This window comes from Xenopus laevis, chromosome 6L (genome assembly GCF_017654675.1).
Source record: "Xenopus laevis strain J_2021 chromosome 6L, Xenopus_laevis_v10.1, whole genome shotgun sequence".
Lineage (NCBI taxonomy): Eukaryota > Metazoa > Chordata > Amphibia > Anura > Pipidae > Xenopus > Xenopus laevis.
The window spans coordinates 9,346,872-9,373,200 of record NC_054381.1 but is presented as its reverse complement, the minus strand read 5'-3'; the positions used below and the strand labels follow the sequence as shown (position 1 = coordinate 9,373,200).

Here is a 26,329-nt window from a genome sequence, read left to right as displayed (position 1 = left end):
CAACATATTTTATTAATTTTATTTTATTTTTTTAATTAATAGTGAATATTTTATGTGAATGCCATTATACCGGCTCAATTTGTGGGTATTTTTGCACTCCAACCCTTTTAAGTTTGGCTCATAATGTTCTAAATTTGATTTTGTGTGATGCTGTTGTGCTATAACCATTTACCCTAAACCTTCATGGCCAATATTTTTGAAGGGGATGGGGTGGAATTTGCCTGGAATGTTTCTAGACCAGTTCTGAAAACATTGTATTTATTGATGACATACCCAGTAGTAAGATCTGAGAACTTCCTCTTGTCCTTATAAAATATATAATACTGGGGGGCAACATTGGCCAACTAGAAGCGGTAGGAGATACACTAGACAAAAGATTTCATTAGTTGAGAATTGCAATCAAGATATCACAGTCATTTGACTATTGTCAATATTAGGGAGATGAAATTTTTTTTTATGTATTGATGTGATCAGTTGGCTGAATTCTTTATAATAAATAGGAATGCACTGAATCCAGGATTTGGTTCGGGATTCGGGTAAGATTCTGCCTTTTTCAGTAGGATTTGGCCGAATCCAAATGCATGGCCAAACCGAATCCAAAAAAATCACATGACTTTTTGTCACAGAAATAGAAAAAATGATGCCACGTGCTGTGCACACAGTTCTCTTTCCAACATATTTCCCTAATTTATATTTCCTTAAATTAGGTTCAGATTTTGTTCCGTATTGGGCCGAATCTTTCACAAAGGATTCAGGAAACAACTGAATCTTAAAATAGTGAATCCCTAATATTAAACTACATTGGGTTTCTTGTTTAAAACAGCTTCTAACATAATTCAACCCTCAGCATGCTTTAGAACAGGGGTCCCCAACCACCGGGCCGCGGCCCAGAACCAGGCCATGGACAGTCCTGAACTGGGCCACCGAACAATTAATGCGGCATGCCGAATTGGACGTCGGCATGCCCAAATTGGATAATTCCAATCAAAACCGCACTTACTTACTAGGCCCAATTTTCTTGGTGGGTGCACGTCCTTAAGCCTGTTCACAAAGGCTTCTTTATATCACATAAAAGTATATCCATCGACAGCACGCCAATTTTTCATTTAAGACCGCCTTTATTATTTGCAAAGCATTGCATAGCAGCATAGCAACATAGTGCACTATGTTGCTATGCTGCTATGCAATGCTTTGTCGATGGATATACTTTTATGCCCAAATTGGATGACACCCCTCCCCGACCCCTCCTGATCAGTTATGTGCCTAGAATAAGGTCCTTGATGGGAAGAAACCATTGCATTTCATGGTACAAGACACTTGCCACATTTCTTATGCTGCCCTTGTGCCCACCTAATATATAACAAAGTGTTCCTCAAGTGCCATATCATATGGGTGAGAATAATTGGAAGAATGGCAAATCATATGGCCCATCCAACTTTCTATCCCTCCCATTTTTCTCACCCTTCATATTTTTCTCATTCTGGAATTGTTTGATGTCGAAAGAAACGTATGATCTGTTCACAGGTGTTGGGACTCAATTGACTCCCCTTTCTGGTGGATCATCAGAGCTCCTATTTTGATTTCCATTTCGGTAAAGTATCTCCTATCTTCTACTGATTGAATGTGTGATATTATAAGGTGCAGAAGAGCAGCACAGATATGGGATGCTCCTCGGGATGTCTTCTGGTGGCCAACCTTGGAGGTAAACTAATGTAAAATCAGTTCCTCCGGGGTTGGCCAAAAGAACATTCTTAAATGGGTGATTCACCTTTAAGTTAACTTTTAGTATGTTATAGAATGGCTAATTCTAAGCAACTTTTCAATTGACATTTTTTTTTTGTTTTTCCAAATTTCTTTTTAATATATTTTTGAATTATTATTATGCCTTTTTTACTTTTGACTCTTTCCAACTTTCAAGTGTGCGTCATTATAAAACAAATACTCTGTAAGGCTACACGTTTATTGCTTTTGCTACTTTTTGTTACTCATCTTTCTATTCAGGCCTCTCCTATTCATATTCCAGTCTCTTATTCATATCAGTACATGATTGCTGGGGGAATTTGGACCCTAGCAACCAGGTGGCTGAAGTTGCAAACTGGAGAACTGCTGAATAAAAAGCGAAATAACTCAGAAACCACGAATACTAAAATTATTTAATAATTGCAAATTATCTCACAATATCACTCTGTACATCATACTATAAGTAAAATTAAAGGTAAACAACCACTTTAACCAGTGTTGCCATACTACAGATTTTTGCCTATTAAAGACACGAGCCACCAACTCTATTAGGCAGTCCTCTATTAAGGAAGATCCACCCAAAGAAATTACCATTTTATTTCAATGTGCCATAATGTGTAAGGGAACCACAGATCCAATACACACCTATATGCAATCTGTTTCCGTGTGGTGAAGCTCAACTTTTGTGGTTTAAAGGGGATGTGTAGGGATTTTAAAGAATTTCTCAAAAGAAGGTATTTTGGTGTCTTTCACCAAATCGTTATTGCCCCTTTAAATAATCTGTGACTTACCCCATATAAAACCATCACAATATGAGTGCTTACTGTTCCTGCAGATTTGGTATTAGCTTTTGACACAAAGCATCATATGTGATTTCTTATTATGAGGATTTGACTTTGTTTATGTGTCCTACATTTTAAAAGTTATGTTATTAAATGTTTAAGGTTATTACTCATCATTTAACGGAACTAAAAGTATGTTAAATAGCATATTTATAAATAGCAATTTAAAGGGCCATTATAAAAATCATTTTTTTCAACTGAATTGTGTTCTGTTCAATCGTATATCGACAGCGTTGCATTTGTGCCGCAATTTATAGTGGTCCTTTAAACGGGTATAATTTTAGAATAACATTGCATTTTTTCTGGCGGATGTTATGTGACATCACACACGGTTAGATATGCTGTGGCTGTCCCTGTGTAACAGTTCTTGACAGAGCCGAACTCGTCTGTCCATGGTCGTCATACACAGCTGCGTTCTATGGGTTTGACATCATCATACTTGGGATGTATAACACAAAGTCCCAAGCAAGCTGATGTTAGGCCCAAGATGGCTGCCATCCTGTCTCGCTAAACCAAATGTTAAGGTCAACAGGCAGGAGACCCAACGGGGTAAAAGACAGGTTTGGTTTGTTCTCTATTTTCTAATCTGTGTTTCACTAGAAGATTCTTTTTTTTTTTTTTGCATTACATTTGCCCTCATTTTGGTGAATTTGTATTTTATTTCTCTTTCAGGTCAATTTTATTTTTTTCATCTGCATCATCAGGATCTTAGTACAGAAGCTGCACTCCCCCGATGTTGGAAGGAATGAGAACAGCCAGTATACGTAAGTGTCCTAACGGCTAGCCTCCTGAAACTTCCTGTTGCTAGTGTAGCATCCTATAGTGACATCATCAACATGACATCATGAGTTGGCATCTGTGAGTTTGTGGGTGTCCTATAGTTACATAGTTGTGTTCATCAATCTAAGCCATTGGGTATAGGTGACCAGGGTGTAATAAATTGCATTATGGACTGAATCCCATTGCAAAGTCCTTTTGCTTGTCCCTTTTAAATTAAAGCAATATATCATTATCTAGACTTGTAATGTATTTTTTTGAATACCATGGCCAATTATTTTGATGAACTCTATGCCACTGTTACACCTGCCTAGGTAAAGGGCTTAAAGGGATAATAAAAGCTTAGACAAAAAAGATTTATATACGATGACAAAGTCTATTTCTGGGGGAACATGTATTTTTATTTTTTCTTTAAAGCAGAAGTGCAGAAATCACGTTTTGTTTTATGCTGTATTTGCTCCGCTGTGTTCCGCCATCCTTTATCTTTAGCCTAAAGAAAGCTCCACCCAATCAGTTGTTTGTATCTTATGTATATTTATCAATATCTATCTGTATATTTATAATTTTTACAATGAATTTATCAATTTAAAAAAAGTAGAGATATATATGTATATATCTTTCAAAATGCACCAGCACTCCAGAAACTTTTATCAAAATCTTTTATTCAAACATCACTCTTGTGTCCAACATTTCGGCCCCACATCCTTGATAAAGGCCCCAATGTGGGCCGAAACGTTGGTCATAAGAGTGATGTTTGAATAAAAGATTTTGATAAAAGTTTCTGAAGTGCTGGTGCATTTTGAAAGCTACATACTACGTTTGACCAGAGCACCCGTCTTTGACTGTGAAAGAAAGAGAGCAGGTACTTATAGAACAAATATATATATATATATATATATAGTGCAATAATTTAATGATATTCACACACCTTAGGTGCTGAAAAAAAGGGAGAGATATTTTGTACAAATAGAGAGGAGATAATAAGACCTGGGTATTTACCAATCCCTATTTCTGTAGGGAAATGATAGCAGAGCAGGCAGTTACCCTTCCAACACTTTCCTCTTGTCTCTGTCCCTATATATTAGGTACCTATCTAGTGCTACCAATCCCTATTTCTGTAGGGAAATGAGAGAGAGCAGACAGTAACCCTTCCAACACTTTCCTCTTGTCTCTATATATTAGGTACCTATCTAGTGTTACCAATCCCTATTTCTGTAGGGAAATGAGAGAGAGCAGACAGTAACCCTTCCAACACTTTCCTCTTGTCTCTATATATTAGGTACCTATCTAGTGTTACCAATCCCTATTTCTGTAGGGAAATGAGAGAGAGCAGACAGTAACCCTTCCAACACTTTCCTCTTGTCTCTATATATTAGGTACCTATCTAGTGTTACCAATCCCTATTTCTGTAGGGAAATGAGAGAGAGCAGACAGTAACCCTTCCAACACTTTCCTCTTGTCTCTATATATTAGGTACCTATCTAGTGCTACCAATCCCTATTTCTGTAGGGAAATGAGAGAGAGCAGACAGTAACCCTTCCAACACTTTCCTCTTGTCTCTATATATTAGGTACCTATCTAGTGCTACCAATCCCTATTTCTGTAGGGAAATGAGAGAGAGCAGACAGTAACCCTTCCAACACTTTCCTCTTGTCTCTATATATTAGGTACCTATCTAGTGCTACCAATCCCTATTTCTGTAGGGAAATGAGAGCAGAGCAGGCAGTAACCCTTCCAACACTTACCTCTTGTCTCTATATATTAGGTACCTATCTAGTGTTACCAATCCCTATTTCTGTAGGGAAATGAGAGCAGAGCAGGCAGTAACCCTTCCAACACTTTCCTCTTGTCTCTGTCCCTGTGTATAGGGGAAGTGCCATACCTAGTACTCCATATTGGTTCCTGACGATGGGGCAGAATAAAATGCAACAGGGTGTTGGTATGCATAAAGTATTGGACCATTTAACTTATGCAGTTTAATGTGCTTTTATATAGGAAAAGCATTTGAGATATTCCACCGGTAAAAGGTTAATTGACATTCTGGGTGGCTTTGCCCTCTCCAGGTTATTGCATCAGTTTAGCCTTCCTATTTGGTTTCTATAAAAACACATTAGGAATGGGGATTTCGCTATTAACTTCAGCCTCTCTCCATTCTTAATATGTCTGATTCGGAAGGGTAAATGATGTAATTTGTCTTCCGCTGCCCTGGATGAAAGGTACATTCTATTCACCTTCGTTGAACAGGTCAACTTTAATCAGCATCAACGCGAGCAAGGGACAGCATTTTAAAGCGACATTGCTCTGTGCTGAGAAGTCTTTCCTTAAGAAATGCATTAAAAGAATATATAAATTGTGTGTGTTAAAGGAGAAATGTATCTTAAATCTTTTCAAAGCCATGCTCAATATCAGCTCTGCCCTGTATTACAGATGGGCACAGAGGAGGGAGGTATGCTTTCACCCCGATCCTGGACACATGCCACTAAGGTCCTATTTGCATTTGAGAAGAAGTATAAAGAGGCTTCACTCTGCACCTTGCCCCAGATTAAAAATACAGTGCTTGGGGCACATGGTTCCTACCACAAGCAAGCATTAAATACATACAAGGCTCCCTTGCACCCTGTAGCCTCTGGAATGCCACCCATCACCTGACATCTCAAAAAATGGAGGTGCCATTCTGAACAAGGTGCATTTGAATAAGCACAATTGCTGCCACCTTAATATGCAAAAAGAGGACATGTGAAACATAAAAATAAGATACTCTGTGTCCACGCATTGCCCTTTGTTGGCCCTGTCTTCGTCAATGTCATGAACATGAAACATTAAAGTCATCTATGACCATCAACTGACAGATCCAAGGTTTAGGTTATAAGTTTGAGGTTCCTAAACTCTGGACCTGGTCTTAAAATACATGTTTGGGTTGAAGGCCCTTTTCTATTCTAGATACTTGAAGGCCATCTTTAAATCCAATTAGAGCAAGATGTTCTAGATTTTCTTAGGGCTATGTCTGATTGGCTAATATAGAAATGTTTTCATAGTTTTGTAACCTGGTTACAGGCTAAGAGAAGCCCTTGTCAAATGGTGGGCCTCAAAGTGGGGCTTAAACCAAATAAGTCTGAAGACCTTTGTTCTAAGAAATCTGGTTCTATACTGGTAACAAGTTCAATAGTTTATTTTTATTGTGCTAGTTGTCTACTCATATAGAGCTTTAACAGCGCCTTGACATCCTAAATCTGTGAATCATAAATAAATTGCTTAGATTATCCCCATTGCACAAAAAATACCACTGTTTCTAAGAGAAGCTAAATACAAATAATCTGCTCTCAACTGGTATTAATCATCTATCCTTTGCAAAAATAAATAAGGGGAATTATTTAGGAGGGAATGAGATTTACTTGCTTTAACTGCTATAAATGTACCCAGTACTCTTTAACCTCCTGTGTTATTGAACATGGAAACATTCTTTTAAAGTCAAATGTTCATTCTTTTTCCAACAGGAGACTGGCCAAGTCCACCCTTCTGCTCATCCCTTTGTTCGGAGTTCATTACATCATGTTTGCTTTCTTTCCCGATAACTTTAAAGTGGAGATAAAGTTGATTTTTGAACTAGTCCTCGGATCATTTCAGGTACAAACTGTATAATTACAACAGTGCACACTTGATCTTATTGGCCAGGTCCCACATTATATAGAAGATTGTGGTTGGTATAGTGGCTTCTATAAACAAGAACCCAAAGTACTTAGAATTGTATAAACCACAAAACACTTTAATGGGCACCAAGTGTAGACAATATTTTTCAGGCAGTGTTGGCTTGACTGAAGGAGGGTTGACTATTGCAATGGTACCTGAATTCACTAATACACAATATGGCCAAAGATATGTGGACACCTAACTATTAAACATCTCCTTCAAAAACCCAAGGGGATTAATATGAAGATGATACCCCTTTGCTCCTAAAACGGCCTCAAGTCTTCTGGGAAGGTTCAACTAGATTTTGGAACATTGTTGGTGGAATTTTTTTCCATACTTGGAACAAGTTCCAGTTCTACACATATAGTAAGGGACAAATTCATCAAGGGTCGAATATCGAGGGTTAATTAACCCTCGATATTCGACTGGGGAATAAAAATCCTTCGACTTCGAATATCGAAGTCGAAGGATTTTGCGCAAATACTTTGATCGAACGATCGAAGGAATAATCGTTCGATCGAATGATTAAATCCTTCAAATCAACCGATTCAAAGGATTTTAATCCAACGATCGAAGGATTATCCTTCGACCAAAAGAAGTTAGGCAAGCCTATGGGGACCTTCCCCATAGGCTAACATTGGGTTCGGTAGCTTTTAGGTGGCGAACTAGGGGGTCGAAGTTTTTTCTTAAAGAGACAGTACTTCGACTATCGAATGGTCAAATAGTCGAACGATTTTTAGTTTGAATCCTTCGATTCGTAGTCGAAGGTCGAAGTAGCTCATTTCGATTCGAAATTCGAAGTTTTTTTTCTTCTATTCCTTCACTCGAAGTTAATGAATTGGCCCCTAGGTGTTCAGTTGGGTGGAGATCTCCCATGTGTGCAAACCCATTCTGTATGCTCCTTGCTGTGTACGTAAGGTTATTATCCTGCTGAAACATGAAATGAAAATAATTGGAAATGCTTTAAAGATGAAAAATTAACAACCCCCTTCAATAATATCTAGTTAGCACCAATGGGTCTGCTTAGCGGCTCAAGGGTGGCAGGTTGGACGTTCCTGATTTATTTGTTTTCAAGTAACATTTCTTACAACTTTTAACTTCACCAACTCAACTTTGCATAAAACTAACCCAAACAACTGTTTCCTTCTGGAAATTTTTAATGAAAATCCTGACTTGAGCTGATAGGGCTATTTTCCCCAGTAACATCCAAAGCAGTTTAGCTCCCTACCTTCAATGTGACCTCAAGTCAATATAGACCCATGATGGCTTTCAATGATTAAAGCTATCTGTAAATGTGAGATACTTCCATTTAATTACAGCCAGTGCTATCTGCTCTTCTATCTGCAGTAGCCTCTGAATGCCCTTGTGCTATCTACTCCAGAGAATGCTCTTGGCTCTGTTGGAAAGCCAAAGGCTTGGGCTATATCTCGCAGTCCAAAGTTAAAAGAAATGATGCCTTTATATATAAGCTGAGGTTATCTTCACCCAGGCAGTTCTTATTATTCCAGGGCAGTCTTCAGTTTCTAAATATATCCAATTACAACTGACATTGAATTACCCATATTAGAACCCCATTGCAGCTTTGAATTGCTAACATCTCAATTACTCTTCTAATTAATTCAGTTAGGGAACCATAATCCTGCACAGGTGTAAAATCATTGTACTAGGATTTTGGACCCTTGTGGTCTGAATGTTGTTGTCAGGTTTTTATTTGGACCACCTGAAGCCATGAAACAGGGTGGGGTAATATTAATAATAAAATAAATATATTAAATTACATTGTTACATTAACACTTATCCATGATTGTTTATTTTTTTCTCTTTTCAGGGCTTTGTTGTGGCTATCCTCTACTGTTTCCTTAATGGAGAGGTAAGGTCCCGAAGCATTTAACTGGTTATCACTTAGAAACTATAAGGGCATTATGTTGGCTAGTTATGCAAAACAAAGCTACGTATGTCTAGGTGGAAGGATGTCATAAACTAATATGGTTAATGCCCAGTCTTGTAACCAATAGCAACCAATCAGATGTTTGCATTAAAATAATGGAGGCCTTATTTATCAAAAAAAAAATTCTGCATTTATCTGAGTATTTAAATAAAAAAAGTCTGACCAAATTACAATCCACAATTGGACCTTATTTATTATTAAAAAAGCACGATTTAATCACATCGGGGGACAAACTCGATAAAATCGAGCGAAAATCCAAATTGTACAGGTTTGTTTTGGGTTTTTACATGAAAATCCAGCTATATTGCGTGCAGACCACATAAACTTCCAAATAGGATAGGGGCCTCTCCTGCTGACTTATATACAACCTCAGCAAGTCTGAGATGGAGGATTTTTGGATTCTGACTTTTTCCATCCTCAGAGTATAATAAATCTCGAAAAATTTGAGTTCTTTTTTCCACTAAAGTTTCGGATTTTATAGTAAAAAAAAATAAATAACATTTTTGCATTTGGACTACTCCCAAATTTGATCCCTGCTGTATTCTTTGGTTCTAGAGTTAGATATTTTTTGTCCTGGGGCCCCATGTTTTCATGCCATTTTTTGTCCTTCACATCAGTTCTTGTGATTTTGGTTCCTTTTATCAGCTTAGTTGGCAGAAAAGTAACTAGAGGAGGGCGGGCCCTGGTGCAGGACGCGCAGCCGGCCCCCCACCCCCCTCCATACTCAATTTCCTGGCCGGAATCCAGTGGCGCGCAAGCTGCCGGGGGGCCCTGAGGAGGTGCGGGCCCTGGCCCAATTGCACCCTTTGCACCCCCGGTAGTTACGCCACTGCTAGTTGGAGTTTATGTGGAATGTTTTCTGATCACTGTGATGACTTTGCAACAATTATTCCTTACCTAACAAGCAAGGCTCTCATTGTTTATACCCTCTTTTCTGACAAAATATGAAGAATGTTGTATAATGTTAAGTACTAACCTTACATTTTATTCCACAACATAGGTTCAAGGGGAACTGAAACGGAAATGGAGAAGGTGGCATCTGGAAAGGTTTTTGGGATCAGATATGAAATTCCATCACCCCTCTTTGGGTAGCAATGGAACTAACTTCAGCACACAAATTTCCATGTTGACAAAATGCAGTCCAAAAACCAGAAGGTGTTCCAGCTTTCAAGCAGAATTTTCTTTAGTCTGATGTCTCATACCATTAAAGAACTATAGGACCAGACATTTATTTAGAGGATCACTCTGCTCCATTGGAAGTCTTTCTGGAATTGCACTTTAGTAGGTTGCGGGACCGTTGGAATGTCTATAAGCTTGGAGTTGTCCGGGACTGGCAGAACCATTAACATTTTATCACAAAAGACAGAAGACGTCAATGGCTTGGCTTCATACTGGAAGGTCTTTTAATAGTTGTTCAGTCAAGATGGTCTTCTGAGCTCATTTGAAACAAAAAAAACTTTTTGCTGAGCCTGGAAAATAATATATTTATTTAGAATCCAAAAAAAACTTGCAAAAATGTGTGGCTGAAGTACTAGAAGAATTGGCTCATGGCGCCAATACCATATAAGCTAAAACGAGCTGAACTTACAGTAATGACCACTGTTTGAGTAGGCAGAGACATGTATGCTTAATACTTGGTGATATAAATAGTAAAAATGCAGCCATCAAGTTAAAATCTATAGTATGTGCCAACGTACATCAAAGTGCCAACCTTTACAGGGGTTGAAAACTTTTTCCACATTTTTTTTATAGAGTTTCATTTGGGAAATTAAATATACAACCGTATACAGAGAAAAAAACTAAGAAGTGTGTGCTAAGGGGCTTATTATCATATAAATGTAAGTGTTTATGTGTGTCTGAGAGTGGAAACATTATGTGGAAATGTAATGCTGTATATGAAAAGCTTATTTCCTGGTAATCATTACTTCCTTCCTGCCCAAAACCGGGAAACCGCTATATATTTTTTTATAAAAAAAATTTGTGTTTGAAAACTGACCATTACAGAAGGGTATATTTAAAAAGTGCTTGGGCCAACCTGGCCTATTTCAGAAATATCAATTTTGAAGGGAATGTATCACTCCGTAGGTGGAAAATCATAATAATTAATTGTTATATCTATTCTTCAAGAAGGAGTTTGTTAGCAGCTCGTCCGAGATTAGTACCTTGTGTTCATTTCTTTCCTGTCTTTTGGGCTTCCATTAAAAAATGGAAATAATTAGGACATATTCCCCCAAAAAGACAACTTGGTTAGGTGGGAAGAAAAATGTAGGTTTTTGTCCAATCAAAACAATAGTATTTTTCCAGATCTCAGAAATGGCCCAAATCATAGCAGCCCCTCGATCACCCATATAAATTATTATAAATTCTTATCCATATCATTAGTAACTATAATATAAAATAATTTTAAAATATATATTTTTGCATTTTAATTTAAATTGCCTTCAGACAGCCACGTGCCTCACTAATATTGACACTTAAGAACTGAAAAATTGATAAATAAACTATACATAGTAATAAATGCATAAATAAAACATTTAAATATTTATTATACAGCAAATTATTTTTGTTTTTTAGACTAGACATTAGTAAAAGCTATTACCTCATTCTGACCCTACCTCTAATGTTTTCTCATATATTAGTTTTAATTCTAGCTTTGTATCTATCATTTTCTGCTTTCCGTGTGATGAAAACATAAGTAGAGTTTATAGATTATATACTTGAGGAATTATACCTTGATTCTTGCTAAGATTCATGGGAACAATTTGATTTGTAATAGGGATGTAATAATTCATATAGCACTCTTCTCTCAATACACTTTACAGGAAGCAAGGCAATCATTACACTGAGGAGCAGATTTATCAAAATGTGAATTTAGAGCATAATAAATAAAAATTGACATTTTGATAAATCTGCCCCTAAGTATGCTGGGACACCAGGGGACAGATTTATCAATAATCTGATTTGAATTTGAATTTCAAAAACTCGAATTTTGGAGATTTATTAAGCGCAAAAAAACTAGAAAAAGTTGAATGTTGAATTCTGACAAATTCATGTAGAAGTCAATGGAATTGAAAAAGCCATTTTTTTCAATTCAAGGTTTTTTAATACTTCAAATGTTTTTGAGAATTGGAAGACCCATGGAAAGTAATAAGTAGAACAGCAATTTGATACATTCACATTTTTTCACATTTTTATTCCAGGTCGAGTTTATTAAAAATTTTAAAAAAATCTACAAAATGTAATTTTGATAGGTGAGCCTCATAGTGACTTGTCCAGCCAAGGAGTTGTAGCTAGTAGGGTCTCTAGCATAAAAACCAACATCAACCTTTAGAACAACTTGGTAAATTCAATGCTTTCTTTCAATGTGAGCAGATTGAGCAGTAATTTCAGTAATGGGAAGTTTGTGGAACCTGTGTTGTAATAAACCCCTGAGTTTATTCTCACTACAGATTATGTCCCTACTCAGCCGGACCAATTCCATCAGATGAAAAATCATTATGATTTTATCGACTATTGACCAATCTAAAAACCTTTATTATAAAGCAATTTTCAGATTGAATAAGACCAATGAATGGAGTATGTCAATTGTAGTGATTGCTTGTCCAACCGCGCAGTTACAACTGTAGTTGTGAAACTTAGATTAGATGTAAGTCCATAGTGATCTCAGAATTTCTCTTGGATATTGAGCGTAACTAGGTGCCTTTGAGCTGGACTAACTGAACTGGGTCACAAAAACAGGGAAGTCTGTATGGTGAATGATGTTTACTACACTGATGGGTTAAGCAGTAAGATAGGAGTTTGACCACAATGTTCATAAGTATTGAGAACTACCACAATTTTTAATTAGTAGATCTTCAAATGGATTGGTGGTCTTAATGCTAGTTCTTTCTGCTAAAAAAATGAAATTGGCAGGTTAGCTTAAAAGATAAGTAAACCTTAAAATTAAGTAAATGTAAAATTAACTTTTTTGTAACTTTTGTTACAACAGCGCCACCTGCTGGTCAGTTTCCCACCAGTCTGACCAGCAAGTAGTCAAGGAAGTTGTCAGGAGAAAGAAAGAGTCTGCTCTGATGTTCTTCTGCTTAGGAAAGATTTGAGAAAAAAAATCTGAGGTTTCTAATATTTTTCCTAAGCAGAAGAACATCAGAGACAACTTCCTTGACTACTTGGTGGTCAGACTGGTGAGGAAAATGACCAGCAGGCGGAGCTGTTGTAACAAACACAATTAATTCATATTAACAGTATATGTATCCCTTAATAACTTGGAATTAAAAAAAACAATATAATGAATGTAAATTGCAAAAGTGCTTAGCATAGCACTCTCATCAATTTTACACTCACTTATTTTTAAGATTTACTTATCCATGAAAAAATATTGTCCCCTCCATATGGTGCCAAAGAAAAAACAGCATTGCCATAGTTTTCATTGGATGTGCCATGATTGCTGTGTAGACGATGTAGAATAAACATGGAGCACACGCCATTAGCTCATGTGGAGCACAAAGCACATCATTCATTGAATCAATCCTAATGGAGTTGGGAATCAACACGGATTTGTTCATCTCTAGGAAGTTTGAAACAAGACCTTTTTGTTTTCATTTGCTTATTCATTATCAAGGTGTTTATTTTATGTTCGGCTTTGTTAGCAATGTCTAACGCTGCATAGATTTGGGACATTAGTCTTTTGAATGTTCAGCTGTTTTTATATTTTATTAATTTGAGAAGAGGACTTTATTGATGGGACGCACTATACATACTGCACACCTTTCATTGCAACGGGGGGAAAAGGTGTGTGCCAGATGCTTCAATTGAGCCTGGTCCATCTGTAACTGTTCTCACCACCAAGAGGTGACATTCATATAGTGGTAATGCCTCCTCTGATACAAACCTCATGTATGATTGCTGCATTAATGATTAACTATTTGCAGTTTGAAGAATAATATGTTTGTGCTCCAGCTTTTGCCGTGAATTCTATATCTAAGTACTAGAAGGACTAACATTTGCAAGCAATAAATTGTGCTTCGGTGGATAAATATTTATTGGGCTTTGGTCAACACCTCAAAAAGTGATTTATTTGCTGGTACCAAAACCAAAATGTCATAAGAACCATTGCTTTTTGTGAAATTAATCTTCTAATGATTCTAATTAATTAATGATTCCCAATGCGTCATGTTCAAACCGCATCCAGTAGATCAGCTCTTTTTGGCTCTGACTTTAGTGATTAGAGTAAAGTTAGGCTTAAAGGGCATGTAAAGGCAAAAAAATAAAATCACATTTTTACTTTCTTTAATGAAAAAGGAACCTATTTCCAATATACTTTAATTAAAAAATGTGTACTGTTTTTATAAGAAACCTGACTGTATGCAGTGAAATTCTCCCTTCATTTACTGCTGTGGATAGGAATTGTCAGACAGTCCCTAACTGCTGAGCAGGGAAACAATCATACTTATGAACAGCAGGGGGAGCCCCCGCTTTACTTCCCAGCCATGCAGAACTCAAGCAGCTTTGTTTATGACGATCCCTAAGCAGCCCAGACCACACTGAGCATGTGCACAGTCTTAGTCTTGCAAAGATGTATAACAAAGTTACAAGATGGTGACCCCCTGTGGCCAACTTTGAAAGCATAAATTATTTGTTTGATTAGGCTTGTGGTGCAGTAAGTTCATGTTTATATTTAGTATACAAAATACAGCATTTCTAGCCTTATTCTATTGTAGACTTTACATGCCCTTTAATGAGTGTTTAAATTCAGTTTTTGTCTTTATTTTTGCAGTTGTTATATATAAGATAATACCCAGCACCTTTCAGATTAGAATAAAAGAAAGTAAAACACTTTCCCCTGAATATATATATCCATCCATTGGCACATTCTCAAATTGGGTAAAGTAGATGAATCCATTTATTTCCAGTATTACAATGAAAAATTGTCGAGACGAGAAATCATTGCTAATGGGATTTCAGTGATATTTGACTTTTTTCAACCAAATTTCAATGACCCTATCGGTAGGTACATTGACAACCCCCAGACTTCAACACAAAATGTATCCATATAAATTCATCCATTGTCACATTCTCAAATTCGGTAAAGCAGATGGATACTTCTGGCCAAATCCCATTATTTCCAGTATTACCATGCAGAATTTCTTTGGGGCAAACCGAGACTAGAAATCATTGGTAAAGGGATTTCAGTGACATTTTACTTTTTCGACCAAATTTCAATAAGCCTTTTCGGCAGGTACATTGACGACAAAGAAATTCTTTATATAAAGTAACTTCATACATTGACAGAAACTAGAGAAGGGAGTTGAAACAGTAAAGATGGTTACTCTATAAATAAGTCCTGTGCTTTTAATTGTTTTAATAACAATTTAAAAGAAATTCTGCTAAAATTTACCGAAATTCCTCGATTCATCCCGATTGAAGGGCATGCCTATCAAACAAATAATGAAAGAAAATCTAACTTTGCACAACTTTCCAATTTACACCAGATATACTTTTTTTTTAAATGGTTTTGAATGTATTTGTAAAGTTAATTATGAAAATTTAAACTGTTTTATTAATGAATATCGGAAAGTTGCTTAGGATTCTCTTTTTTTTTTTTTATTAGGCACAAATATTTAAAGATCCTATACCGCTGATATTATGGGAAGCGGTTATTGACGTCCCCCACCCCGCACTTTTACTTTGAATTTATTTGGTGAGGTTAAAGTCAACCCATCATTCTTAATCAAGTCTAACTTATTTAGTTGGCAAGACCTGCTTACACCGAGCGTGTTTAAACTGTACAGTGTATTGTATATATATGGTACCATGAATAGCACATACAAAAAATGAATGTATGTTTTGATACAATGTGAATTGTAAATATCATTGGAAATATGTTTATGATGTATAGCTTATCAAAAGTCTATTTTATAAGTGGTAATTAATTGTTTCTTGTCCAGTGGCTGGTTTTGTGACCTCTCTAGAAGTTTCCTAAACCCTTACATGTCTCAACTGCTTTTGTTTTCAATATAAACAGTCGATTGTTTTGCTCTCCTTAAAGGAGAACCAAACCCTTACTAATAAAAACCCCTACCCTACATAGACCCCCCTCTCTGCTCTCCCCCAGCCGAGGTGGTACCTTTGGTAAATGCCCTTCTTTACTTACCCCTCTGTGCAGATTCAAGGCATCAGAGTTCACTGGCACCATCTTCTTCTCTTTGGTAAAGGAGCAGCATAACGGCGCATGCTTCTGTTTCGACAAAAGTCACGGAAATTGCTGAAGCCCCTTTAGAAGACCTGAACATTAACGAAGAGAAGAAGATGGCGCCTGTGAACTCCGATGCCCTGAATCTACACTGAGGGGCAAGTAAAGAGTTAGGGGTACCACCTAGGCTGGGGTGGAGCAGAGAGAGGAGTCTATGTAGGGTAGGGGGTAGAGGTTTTTATTAGCAAGGGTTTGGTTCTCCTTTAAGTAGGAAGTTACTTAAACACTGTGAGTTGTACCTACCTATACATAGGACTTGTTTTTATTTTTAATTAACGTATGTGTGTTTGTTGTAGATTGGTAGTAGTTAACCTGTTATTGCTGTGAAAACAATCTGTTTGCTCCAGAAGTAAATTCATTCTACATTTTCCTAAACTTTTTTTTTATATGTTATTTATTTGGTCTGGATCATTGTACAAAAGGGCGGTGGGATTTCATGTTTGGGTCCTTCAGTTTCATCTCATTTAACTCTTACAGGAGACTTTTCTGCTCTTGGTACCATGGCTTAAAAGAAGCAATAAACATCCGTTTAAGGAACATTAATCCATTGTGCAATCTATTCAGCGGGGAAATTTATTTATTTAGCATTATCAACTCATTCCCCCCTCATTCAGGGGCATAACTATACAGAGAGCAGACCCTACTGCTGCAGGGGTGGCCAGGAGGTATAGGGGCCCATGAGGTCTTAATTCATATACAATTTAAATAAATATTGGTAAAAACTGGTCAACCTGGGGGCCTGAAAAATAATCTGCTGTGGGGCCCAGTAATATCTAGTTACACCACTGCCCTAATTGGTTGTTCAACAAGAGTACCACCATGATAAATTAGAATCGAATAAAGTAACTAGGGATGCACCGAATCCAGGATTCAGTTCGGGATTCGGCCTTTTTCAGCAGGATTCGGATTTAGCTGAATCCTCCTGCCCGGCAGAACCGAATCCTAACTTGCATATGCAAATTAGGGGAGGGAAATCGCGTGACTTTTTCTCACAAAACAAGGAAATTGGAAAAATTTTCCCCTTCCCACCCTTAATTTGCATATGCAAATTAGGATTTGGTTCGGTATTCGGCCAAATCTTTCGTGAAGTTTTCGGGGATCTGGCCGAATCCAAAATAGTTGCTTTGGTGCATCCCTAATACTAACTATCCATCTACTGGCTACAGATGTAGATCTGTACACTAATGGGCTCTATTAGCCTGTTCTTAAAGGATAGAAGACTCAAACCCTCCAGTAACAATCTCTAGTGCATAAACCAAGGAATTCTTTGATTTTCCTTTTCTTTATAAACCAGCTTTATCACGATGTGTTGGGCCTCTTCTTAAAAGCACACACTCTCAACTATCAACACATTGTTATAGCTAAGGGTTAATGAATTTTCTTTTAGTAACGTCTTGACTTCTGGACAAATTTCCCACATTCGTTGTCCTCTAAATGCCATTGTCTTTGAGTAGTTGGCCAAGTGACTGGATCAGTCAATCAGAGGTAGGATGTTCTGATGATAAAAAAATGGAGCTGTTTTTTATTTATATCCATATCACCATTCAGATTTTTTTTAATTTATATATATATATATATATATATAATTTTACCCATTTATATAAATCACAGACACACATAAAACTCTTAATTTTACAATATTTATTAAAACCATGTATTGAAGGTATAGTATAGACCCAAAAGGATTCACACTGGTCTAGTGTTTTCTCTCTATTCCCCCATTATATCTATCTATCTATCTATCTATCTATCTATCTATCTATCTATCTATCATCTCTCTCTCTCTCTCTCTCTCTCTCTCTCTCTCTCTCTCTCTCTCTGGGTGCTTGGGACCTAGAGTTTTCTGGATAAGGAACCTTTCCTTTCTTCTGCTTAGGAAAGATTTGAGAAAAGTTTCAAATTGTTTTCCAAAGCAGAACATCAGAGCAGCCTCTTTCTTTCTCATGACAACTTCCTTGACTACTTGCTGGTCAGACTGGTGGGAAACTGACCAGCAGGTGGCACTGTTACACATATCCCTTAAAGGGATACTGTAAAGGGAAAAACATTTTTTTTTCAAAATGAATCAGTAAATAGTGATGCTCCAGCAGAATTCTGCACTGAAATCCATTTCTCAAAAGAGCAAACAGATTTTTTTATATTCAATTTTGAAATCTGACATGGGGCTAGACATTTTGTCAATTTCCCAGCTGCCCCTGGTCATGTGACTTGTGCCTGCACTTTAGGAGAGAAATGCTTTCTGGCAGGCTGCTGTTTTTCCTTCTCAATGTAACTGAATGTGTCTCAGTGAGACATGGGTTTTTACTATTGAGTGTTGTTCTTAGATCTACCAGGCAGCTGTTATCTTTTGTTAGGGAACTGCTATCTGGTTACCTTCCCCTTTTTCTTTTGTTTGGCTGCTGGGGGGAAAAAGGGAGGGGGTGATATCACTCCAACTTGCAGTACAGCAGTAAAGAGTGATTGAAGTTTATCAGAGCACAAGTCACATGACTTGGGGCAGCTGGGAACTGACAATATGTCTAGCCCCATGTCAGATTTCAAAATTGAATATAAAAAATCTGCTTGCTCTTTTGAGAAATGGATTTCAGTGCAGAATTCTGCTGGAGCAGCACTATTAACTGATTCATTTTGGGGGGAAAAATTTTTCCCATGACAGTATCCCTTTAATATCTTGGAATTAAAAGAAAATAAATAATTAATGTAAATTGCAAAAGATCTTAGAATAGCACTCTCATCAATTTTACATTCACTTATTTAACGGTTAACTTATCCTTTAGCTAGGAGGAGCGAGTATAGCATGGTGACAGGCTTCCTGATGGAGGCGGCTCTAAGGTTTGATTCTATCTTGATGACTGTGAGATTCATGTTGTTCCCCTGAAACTTTATCTTTATTTTTATTACAGTTTTTCCCAGTGACACTGGTCCATCATCATCATCATCGTTTGTGTGCAGTCATCCTGCTGTACTAAATAACTCTATTCAATTTCTTTCCTTTTGGGACACAAGAACTCAGCAATCTTATGACCTTCTCTAAAAAGCATCAATTTGTGTTTCATTCCAGGGCACAATTTATCTAACGACTAAAATATAAGTGGGTTTAAAACAGTACAATCCTGCTCATGATTAAATGTCCATTGATCTACTTTTTAGACTTTTTTTTTCTTGCAGAACATGATCTAAAATGTCAGCATGTTCAGTTCCTTGGCCTGAAGAATCATTTCTTCTATTCGTCCTAGAAAATGGTTTCTAGACAACCATAACTATAAATAAACCTGAATATCTGCCTTCCCATTGCTGTTTCTGGCAAAAATACAAATACATTGCATCTTATGACCCTCTAACAAATGCGGAGGCAATGCCGAAAATTCATTATGAAGGCAATCATAGCATTTCATTTCTTAAAGGGGTAATAGGCATTTCTGTTAATCTTGAGCCCCAAAATTAAATAAAATATCTTGATGTTGTTATGAGTAGTTTGTTAATACTAAAAATGAAGAATGGTTCAGTTTTGAGTTTGCGAATTACAGGAAGACCATCTCTCATAGACTCCATTTTAAGCAAATAATTCACATTTGTAAAAATTATTTATTTTTTCTCTGTAATGATAAAACAGTAACTTGTACAGGTATAGGATCCGTTATCTGGAAACCAGTTATTCAGAAAGATCGGAATTACGGAAAGGACGTCTCCTATAGACTCCATTATAATCAAATAATCGAAATTTTTAAAAAAATAATTTCCTATTTCTCTGTAATAATAAAACAGTAGCCTGTACTTGATCCCAACTACAATATAATTAATTTTTTTATTGGAGGCAAAACAATCCAATTGGATTTATTTGTTTAAATTAAATTTTAGTAGATTTAGGGGTAGAATAATCAAGGGTCGAATTCTAAGTTTTTTTGGTTGAATAGGTCCATTTCCAAACGAATAGGTCTGTATTCGGGCAAATTCGAATAGTTTGAATCGAAGTAATAGCGCATTCGATTGAATTTGATTTGAAGTTTTTCCCCCCCAGGTCCCCCATAGGCTAAAACAGCAATTCTGCAGGTTTTAGATGGTGAATGGTCAAATTCGAATTTTTAAAGAGACAGTACATGATACATCACATTTTCTAATCCTTTTCAAATTAGAATCGAGTTTGGACTATTCCCTAGTCAAAGTAACCAAAAAATAGCTCAAAATTCTAATTTCCTTTGATAAATCTGCCCCTAAGTATTAGGCCTAATCCAAAATTAATGAATTTGGTGCAATCCTAATTTAAGTTCATGAACTCTGTTTGGTAACTTAATGTAGCATCACCATCCCACTCCGATAAAAGGTGCTGGTTTGGCTAGATTTGCTATAAAACCATAGAGTAGATCACATGTTTTTAACTGTATCAACAAAGTCAAGGAACAGTGAAGCCTAATATACATAGGAAGATTGGCTCTGCTCATCTGGGGGCTAATTGATCAGCCTAATCAACTTTCATCAAAATAAATGCTCTTACCAGGTGCTCACAGGGCATAACAGACTTTGAGGACCTTACAGAAGATGGTAGATGGATACTCCAGCCCAGGAAGGAGAATGAGGACATCATTTTATTACTTATCCTCAAGTTCAGGCCAATTCATCTTCCAATCCATTGTTTAAAGGAGAAAGGGTCTCCCTGCCCTTTCCCCAACCACACCAGACAGACACCCCAAAAAAGACCTGCTCCCCATACCTGAACTTAGAGAATTTCCCTATAATAGCTCTGCCTTCTATTGTTATCACAAAATGCTGTTAGATTATGAAGCACCAGTATTGCTTTTATGGACAGGAGCAATTTAGGAATTAGTGGTATCACCTTCTCATTCATTCACTGTATATTTATACAGAACGTGAACATTCAGACTCTCGGCAAGGCAGATAAACACGAGCGGAGACAGTTCATTTAGCAGGGAGATATTTATTTTAGCTGAAGTCTCAATGTCTTTTGCCGGGGCTTTCATTTCTATATTTGTCATCTGGGTTTTATCAACGCCTCGAGTCAGACTATACGACTTCTGATCATCTAAACACGGGCCAACGCTGAACGGGATTTTGTATTTAAGGAACAATCATTAACCTTCTCTTGAATCATTTTTGGAAATGATTTAGTTATTTTCCTTGCAAGTTCCAGCTCCATTCATTGTTACTGATCATGAACATGTGACAGTTCATAACGACTTTTCTAAAGTAGGGCAAATATTTGTGTCTCCATCCAAAGCCACAGGACACATTTAATCTCCCTGATGAAGTTTGGATGGCACTGTAATTACAGTATGGTTTATTAGCAGCACACCTTACATGAAAGCAGAGCCTCTGAATGAAAATAAATAGGCCACAATTACATTCTGAAATATTTTTTAAACTTCCCCCAAACTGATTTTAACCGGACACCTGCCTGTCAAACATCTCATTCCCAAACCAAGAGAATTACATAGTAACATAGTAAGTAAGGTTGAAAAAAGACACATGTCCATCGAGTTCAACCTTTTTTTTTTTTATTAACTACCTATCTGCCAGTTGATCCAGAGGAAGGCAAAAAAAACCCATCTGAAGCCTCTCCAATTTGCCTCAGAGGGGGAAAAATTCCTTCCTGACTCCAAAATGGCAATGGGACCAGTCCCTGGATCAACTTGTACTATGAGCTATTTCCCATATCCCTGTATTCCCTCACTTGCTAAACACCATCCAACCCCTTCTTATACCTATCTAATGTATCAGCCTGTACCACTGATTCAGGGAGACAATTCCACATCTTCACAGCTCTCACTGTAACAAACCCCTTCCCAATATTTAGGCGGAACCTCTTTTCTTCTAATCGGAATGGGTGACCTTGTGTCAGCTGGAAAGACCTACTGGTAAATAAAGCATTAGAGAGATTATTATATGATCCCCTTATATATTTATACATAGTTATCATATCACCACTTAAGCGCCTCTTCTCCAGCGTGAACATCCCCAATTTGGCCAGTCTTTCCTCATAGCTAAGATTTTCAATACCTTTTACCAGCTTAGTTGCCCTTCTCTGTACCCTCTCTAATACAATAGATTTGAGTGATGGAGACCAAAACTGTACAGCATATTCTAGATGGGGCCTTACAAGTGCTCTATACAGTGGAAGAATGACCCCCTCCTCCCTTGACTCTATGCCCCTTTTAATAAAGCTCAAGACCTTATTTGCCCTTGATGCTGCTGACTGGCATTGCTTGCTACAGACAAGTTTATCATCTACAAGGACTCCAAGGTCCTTTTCCATAATGGATTTGCCTAGTGCAGTCCCATTAAGGGTATAAGTGGATATTTTTACATCCCAGGTGCATGACTTTACATTTATCAACATTGAATCTCATTTGCCACTTAGTTGCCCAGATTGCCAGTTTGTCAAGATCCTGTTGCAAGTGCCACATCCTGGATGGAATTAATTGGGCTGATAATTTTGTGTCATCTGCAAACACTGATACATTACTTACAATACCCTCCCCTAAGTCATTAATGAACAAGTTAAATAAAAGTGGACCCAATACTGAGCCCTGGGGGACCCCACTAAGAACCTTACTCCAAGTAGAGAATGTCCCATTAACAACCACCCTCTGTACCCAATCCTGTAGAATTAATATGATGTTGCCCCTTCCTTTGCTGCAATAACAGTCTCTGCTCTTCTGGGAAGGAATACATCTAGTTGTTGGGACATTGTTGGTGGGTTTTGCTTCCATTCAGTCAACAGCACTAGTAAGGTTGGGCACTGATGTTGGGGATCAGGCCTGGTTTAAATATTAGGTTCCAATTCAACGCACATGGGTTCTGTTGGGTTGAGGTCAGTGCTCTGTCCAGTCAATTTCTTCCAGCAGTTCTCAGCAAACCCATTCTGTATGGACCTTGCTTAGAGCATGGGGCTTTATTGTGCTGCAATAGGAAAGGATCTTCCCCAAACTGTTCTACTAGGTAGAAAGCATGGAATTTCCAGGAATGTAATTGTACACTGTAGCCTTAAAGAAACTGTTCAATGTAAAAAGGAAGCTGGGTAAATAGGCTGCAAAAAATGTTCTCAATATAGTTAGTTATGTCCCATGTGACTCTCCAATCAAGTTGTTGACTAACTAAGAGGTTAGAAAGCAGCAACAGAGGAAATTAGGCTCTGGCTATTATGTTAGACATTCCTTTAAGTTTTGCTTTCAATGAAACCAGGGGCCTGTCTCAAACCATGGAAACAGCCACAGACCATTATTACTCCTCCACCAAACTCTACTGTTGGCATTATTCATTCAGGCCAGTAGAGTTTTCCTAGTACTTGCCAAACCTAAACTTTTACATGAGACTACCAGGAGGTTAAAAGTCATTTATCACTGCTCAAGAGTCAGATGAACCACTCCAGTTGAAACTTGACGCTGTACATGGTCTCTTTGCCTGCGCAACTCACGTTTCACATTGCCTGTTAATTATTCTTAAGCTGACATTTCTAATGGAGAGAAAATAGTGGTATTGCAAGAATTAGCAGTTCTCTAAAGATCCATTAACCATAGGAGATAGTAAGGGTGTAAAGGAATAGTCTAACTAGTAAAGATATCCCCTCCAGTGGAAAATTCTCAGGGAAGTCTCTTTCCAGATTGAGGCCCCCTACACTTAAGTGTGTGTCACATGGGGAGTTGAGGGAAGTAATGCGGTTTCTAAACTGGCTTACCTTCAGTTTCTTACAAATCTCAAGGATTGTGCTATGGCACAAGTACTTATCCACTACCTTTACCTTGTTTTTGAAGTTCCTGCTCCCCTACTTCTCTAAAGTTGTTGGACACCTTAGGTATCCAAGCTTTACACTGAGGCTCCAGGCTCTCAGCACATCCAACCCTGCTACTAGATGGAAACCAAAGAAAATAAATCATGTGCTCCATCTCCTTATATAAAATTGGGAGGAATTAGTCACACCACATGGGCTAGTTAGGAAACTACATCCTGCAGTACACAGATTACATACATGATACTTACTGAGAAGTAGGAGAAATAAACCTTTGGGTCCCAACACTTTGTTCCATCTTTTTATGCAGCTAATGTTAAATTGTTCAGCTTAGGATAAAATTGCAGACCCAGGACCTCCCTCACTCCCCCAAACTTACAAACTAAATTCCATATCTCAGTATATGATGGCCACATAGACATTAAGGTGTTCCACTGCATAACTGCCAGTTAGTGTTATTGGTAACTGCTTGAACAGTTGAGCACAAATCTATTCATGTCCAGACATTTATTAGTTACTTCTTCAGCCGTTTAGTAGGCAAAGCTTCAACGGCAGGATGAGCAGCCTGTATTTCTTCTCTGCAGAGATCTCTGTGCAAATGTAGACAGGTACCTACAGTTCACAGGTTGCAGCTATTCTCCTTATCATCCAGAAATGAATATAAATATATATATGGAGGTCCAACAGTGTGGATGTGATTGGTTTGGACAAGAGTCCTCCAGGTGCTGAGAAGGAGGCTTTTTAAAAACCTAATGTTTCATCACAGCCAGTGGCAGGAATGAAGGGTTTTATTTAGAAACTGTACAAATACAGAATAGTGCCTGAGATAAACCAAGACTGAAGGGTTTGTACCACATGGGATCACGAAAATAACCAAAGGCTTTTTTAAGATTATGGAAGTTGCAGGAGACTGCTATAAACTGTGAGTCTAAATATGCTCTGACAGATGTTTATGGGTTAAATCAGAGGGGATCTAAAGTCTCTATTAATCTGTCCCATTGTCCCCTACTTCCCTAAGATACTTGACCAAAATCTTAATTACAGATGGAAATGATAAGACTGTTGTTGATTTACAGGTGTAGATTATACCTGTATTTGTAGTCCAGCAGCAACAGTAAGTAGAGGGTGGATACCGATTAGACCCCTTTTAATAAATAAGTCCCACCAAAAGTACCGCTAAAAGTTTAGAGCGTGGTACATGGAAATGACAAGTCCATTGACTATACAGGAAAATGTAAGCAGATGGCCCTAATGCCCAATGTAGCCAGTCAAACATAATTCTGTGTTAGTATGAATAAAGCATGTAATAACACATGACAGCCTCTAAGAATGACTTGCAGGCAAATGCATATAAGTGCTCATGGATCTCAGTAAGATTAGTAATTAAGATGACATTTCAGAGTATGCGCTTGCAAAAGATGAATGTCCAAGGGAGCAATGGTTCACAACCCTATCGGGGGAAAACCTAGTTAGTATCAGATATGTTATGGGCCTTAAAACGCCTGCCAGTCATCGCTCCTGGTGTGCTTCAAAGATCACTGGCTGACAGTTGGTCTTCGTGCCCCGCAGTCTCCACCACCATATTTATCAAGCTCGTACACACTGAATTGGTGTCAGCAGATCGCAATATCCTGATGATATCGATGATAACATTTTATAATTCATAGCAAATAAAAGTGATGTGTCTGTAATATTTTTTTATTTGATGTTATGAACCAACCGGGTATGAGGAACCAGACTCGACAGCCTGTTGCTTACTGCAAAGTGTCTGTGCTGTTAATTTTAGTGCAGCTTCCAGATAAATTCAAAATATATACATATATCAATAGTAATTCATTAATCCTGAAGTATAAGTAAGCCTGCAGAAGAGATAAGTGAATCGGTGCTGGTTCTCAGTTATGCTGAAAGAAGGCTACTGACAGTCACAACTGACACTTGGCCAGTTTGCCTGACTTTGGAACTGATCAGGTACCTTTAGGTATTATCAAGGGAAATAGCATAAATACGCATATAGGATAAACTGGGAAATGTTTTTAAGGGATTATGAAAGCATCACTGGGGGGGTGCCAATTTGTTAGTAATTTTGGCCTCAAGCTGGTGCTCCTCTTCACTGAAGACACACTGGCCCAATTTCAAGTACTTCCATCGTTGAGCTATTATTATCTTTGGTAAGATCTCAGCTGGTGGCCTGGAGCTGGAGGACTATTCCCGGGTCAGTGCATTTTTCAGCCAAGATGAGGTTGCCCTTACCAGCAGCACTGTAGTGTCCTTCTGCATTGTACTGTCCTTCTGCATTGTACTGTTCTTCTGCATTGTTCTGTTCTTCTGCATTGTACTGTTCTTCT

General features: G+C 37.6%; 1 protein-coding gene across 1 annotated transcript in view; it reads left to right on the top strand.

The window, feature by feature from the left end:
• Positions 1-11,915, top strand: part of vipr1.L (vasoactive intestinal peptide receptor 1 L homeolog) — a 141,180-nt gene extending 129,265 nt beyond the window's left edge. The window contains exons 9-13 of the mRNA XM_018267074.2: positions 1,525-1,591; positions 3,255-3,346; positions 6,854-6,983; positions 8,875-8,916; positions 9,995-11,915. Of these exons, the coding sequence (XP_018122563.1) occupies positions 1,525-1,591; positions 3,255-3,346; positions 6,854-6,983; positions 8,875-8,916; positions 9,995-10,186 (523 nt within the window). The 3' untranslated portion in view covers positions 10,187-11,915. The remainder of the gene's footprint in view (positions 1-1,524; positions 1,592-3,254; positions 3,347-6,853; positions 6,984-8,874; positions 8,917-9,994) is intronic.
• Positions 11,916-26,329: the final 14,414 nt, after the last annotated feature.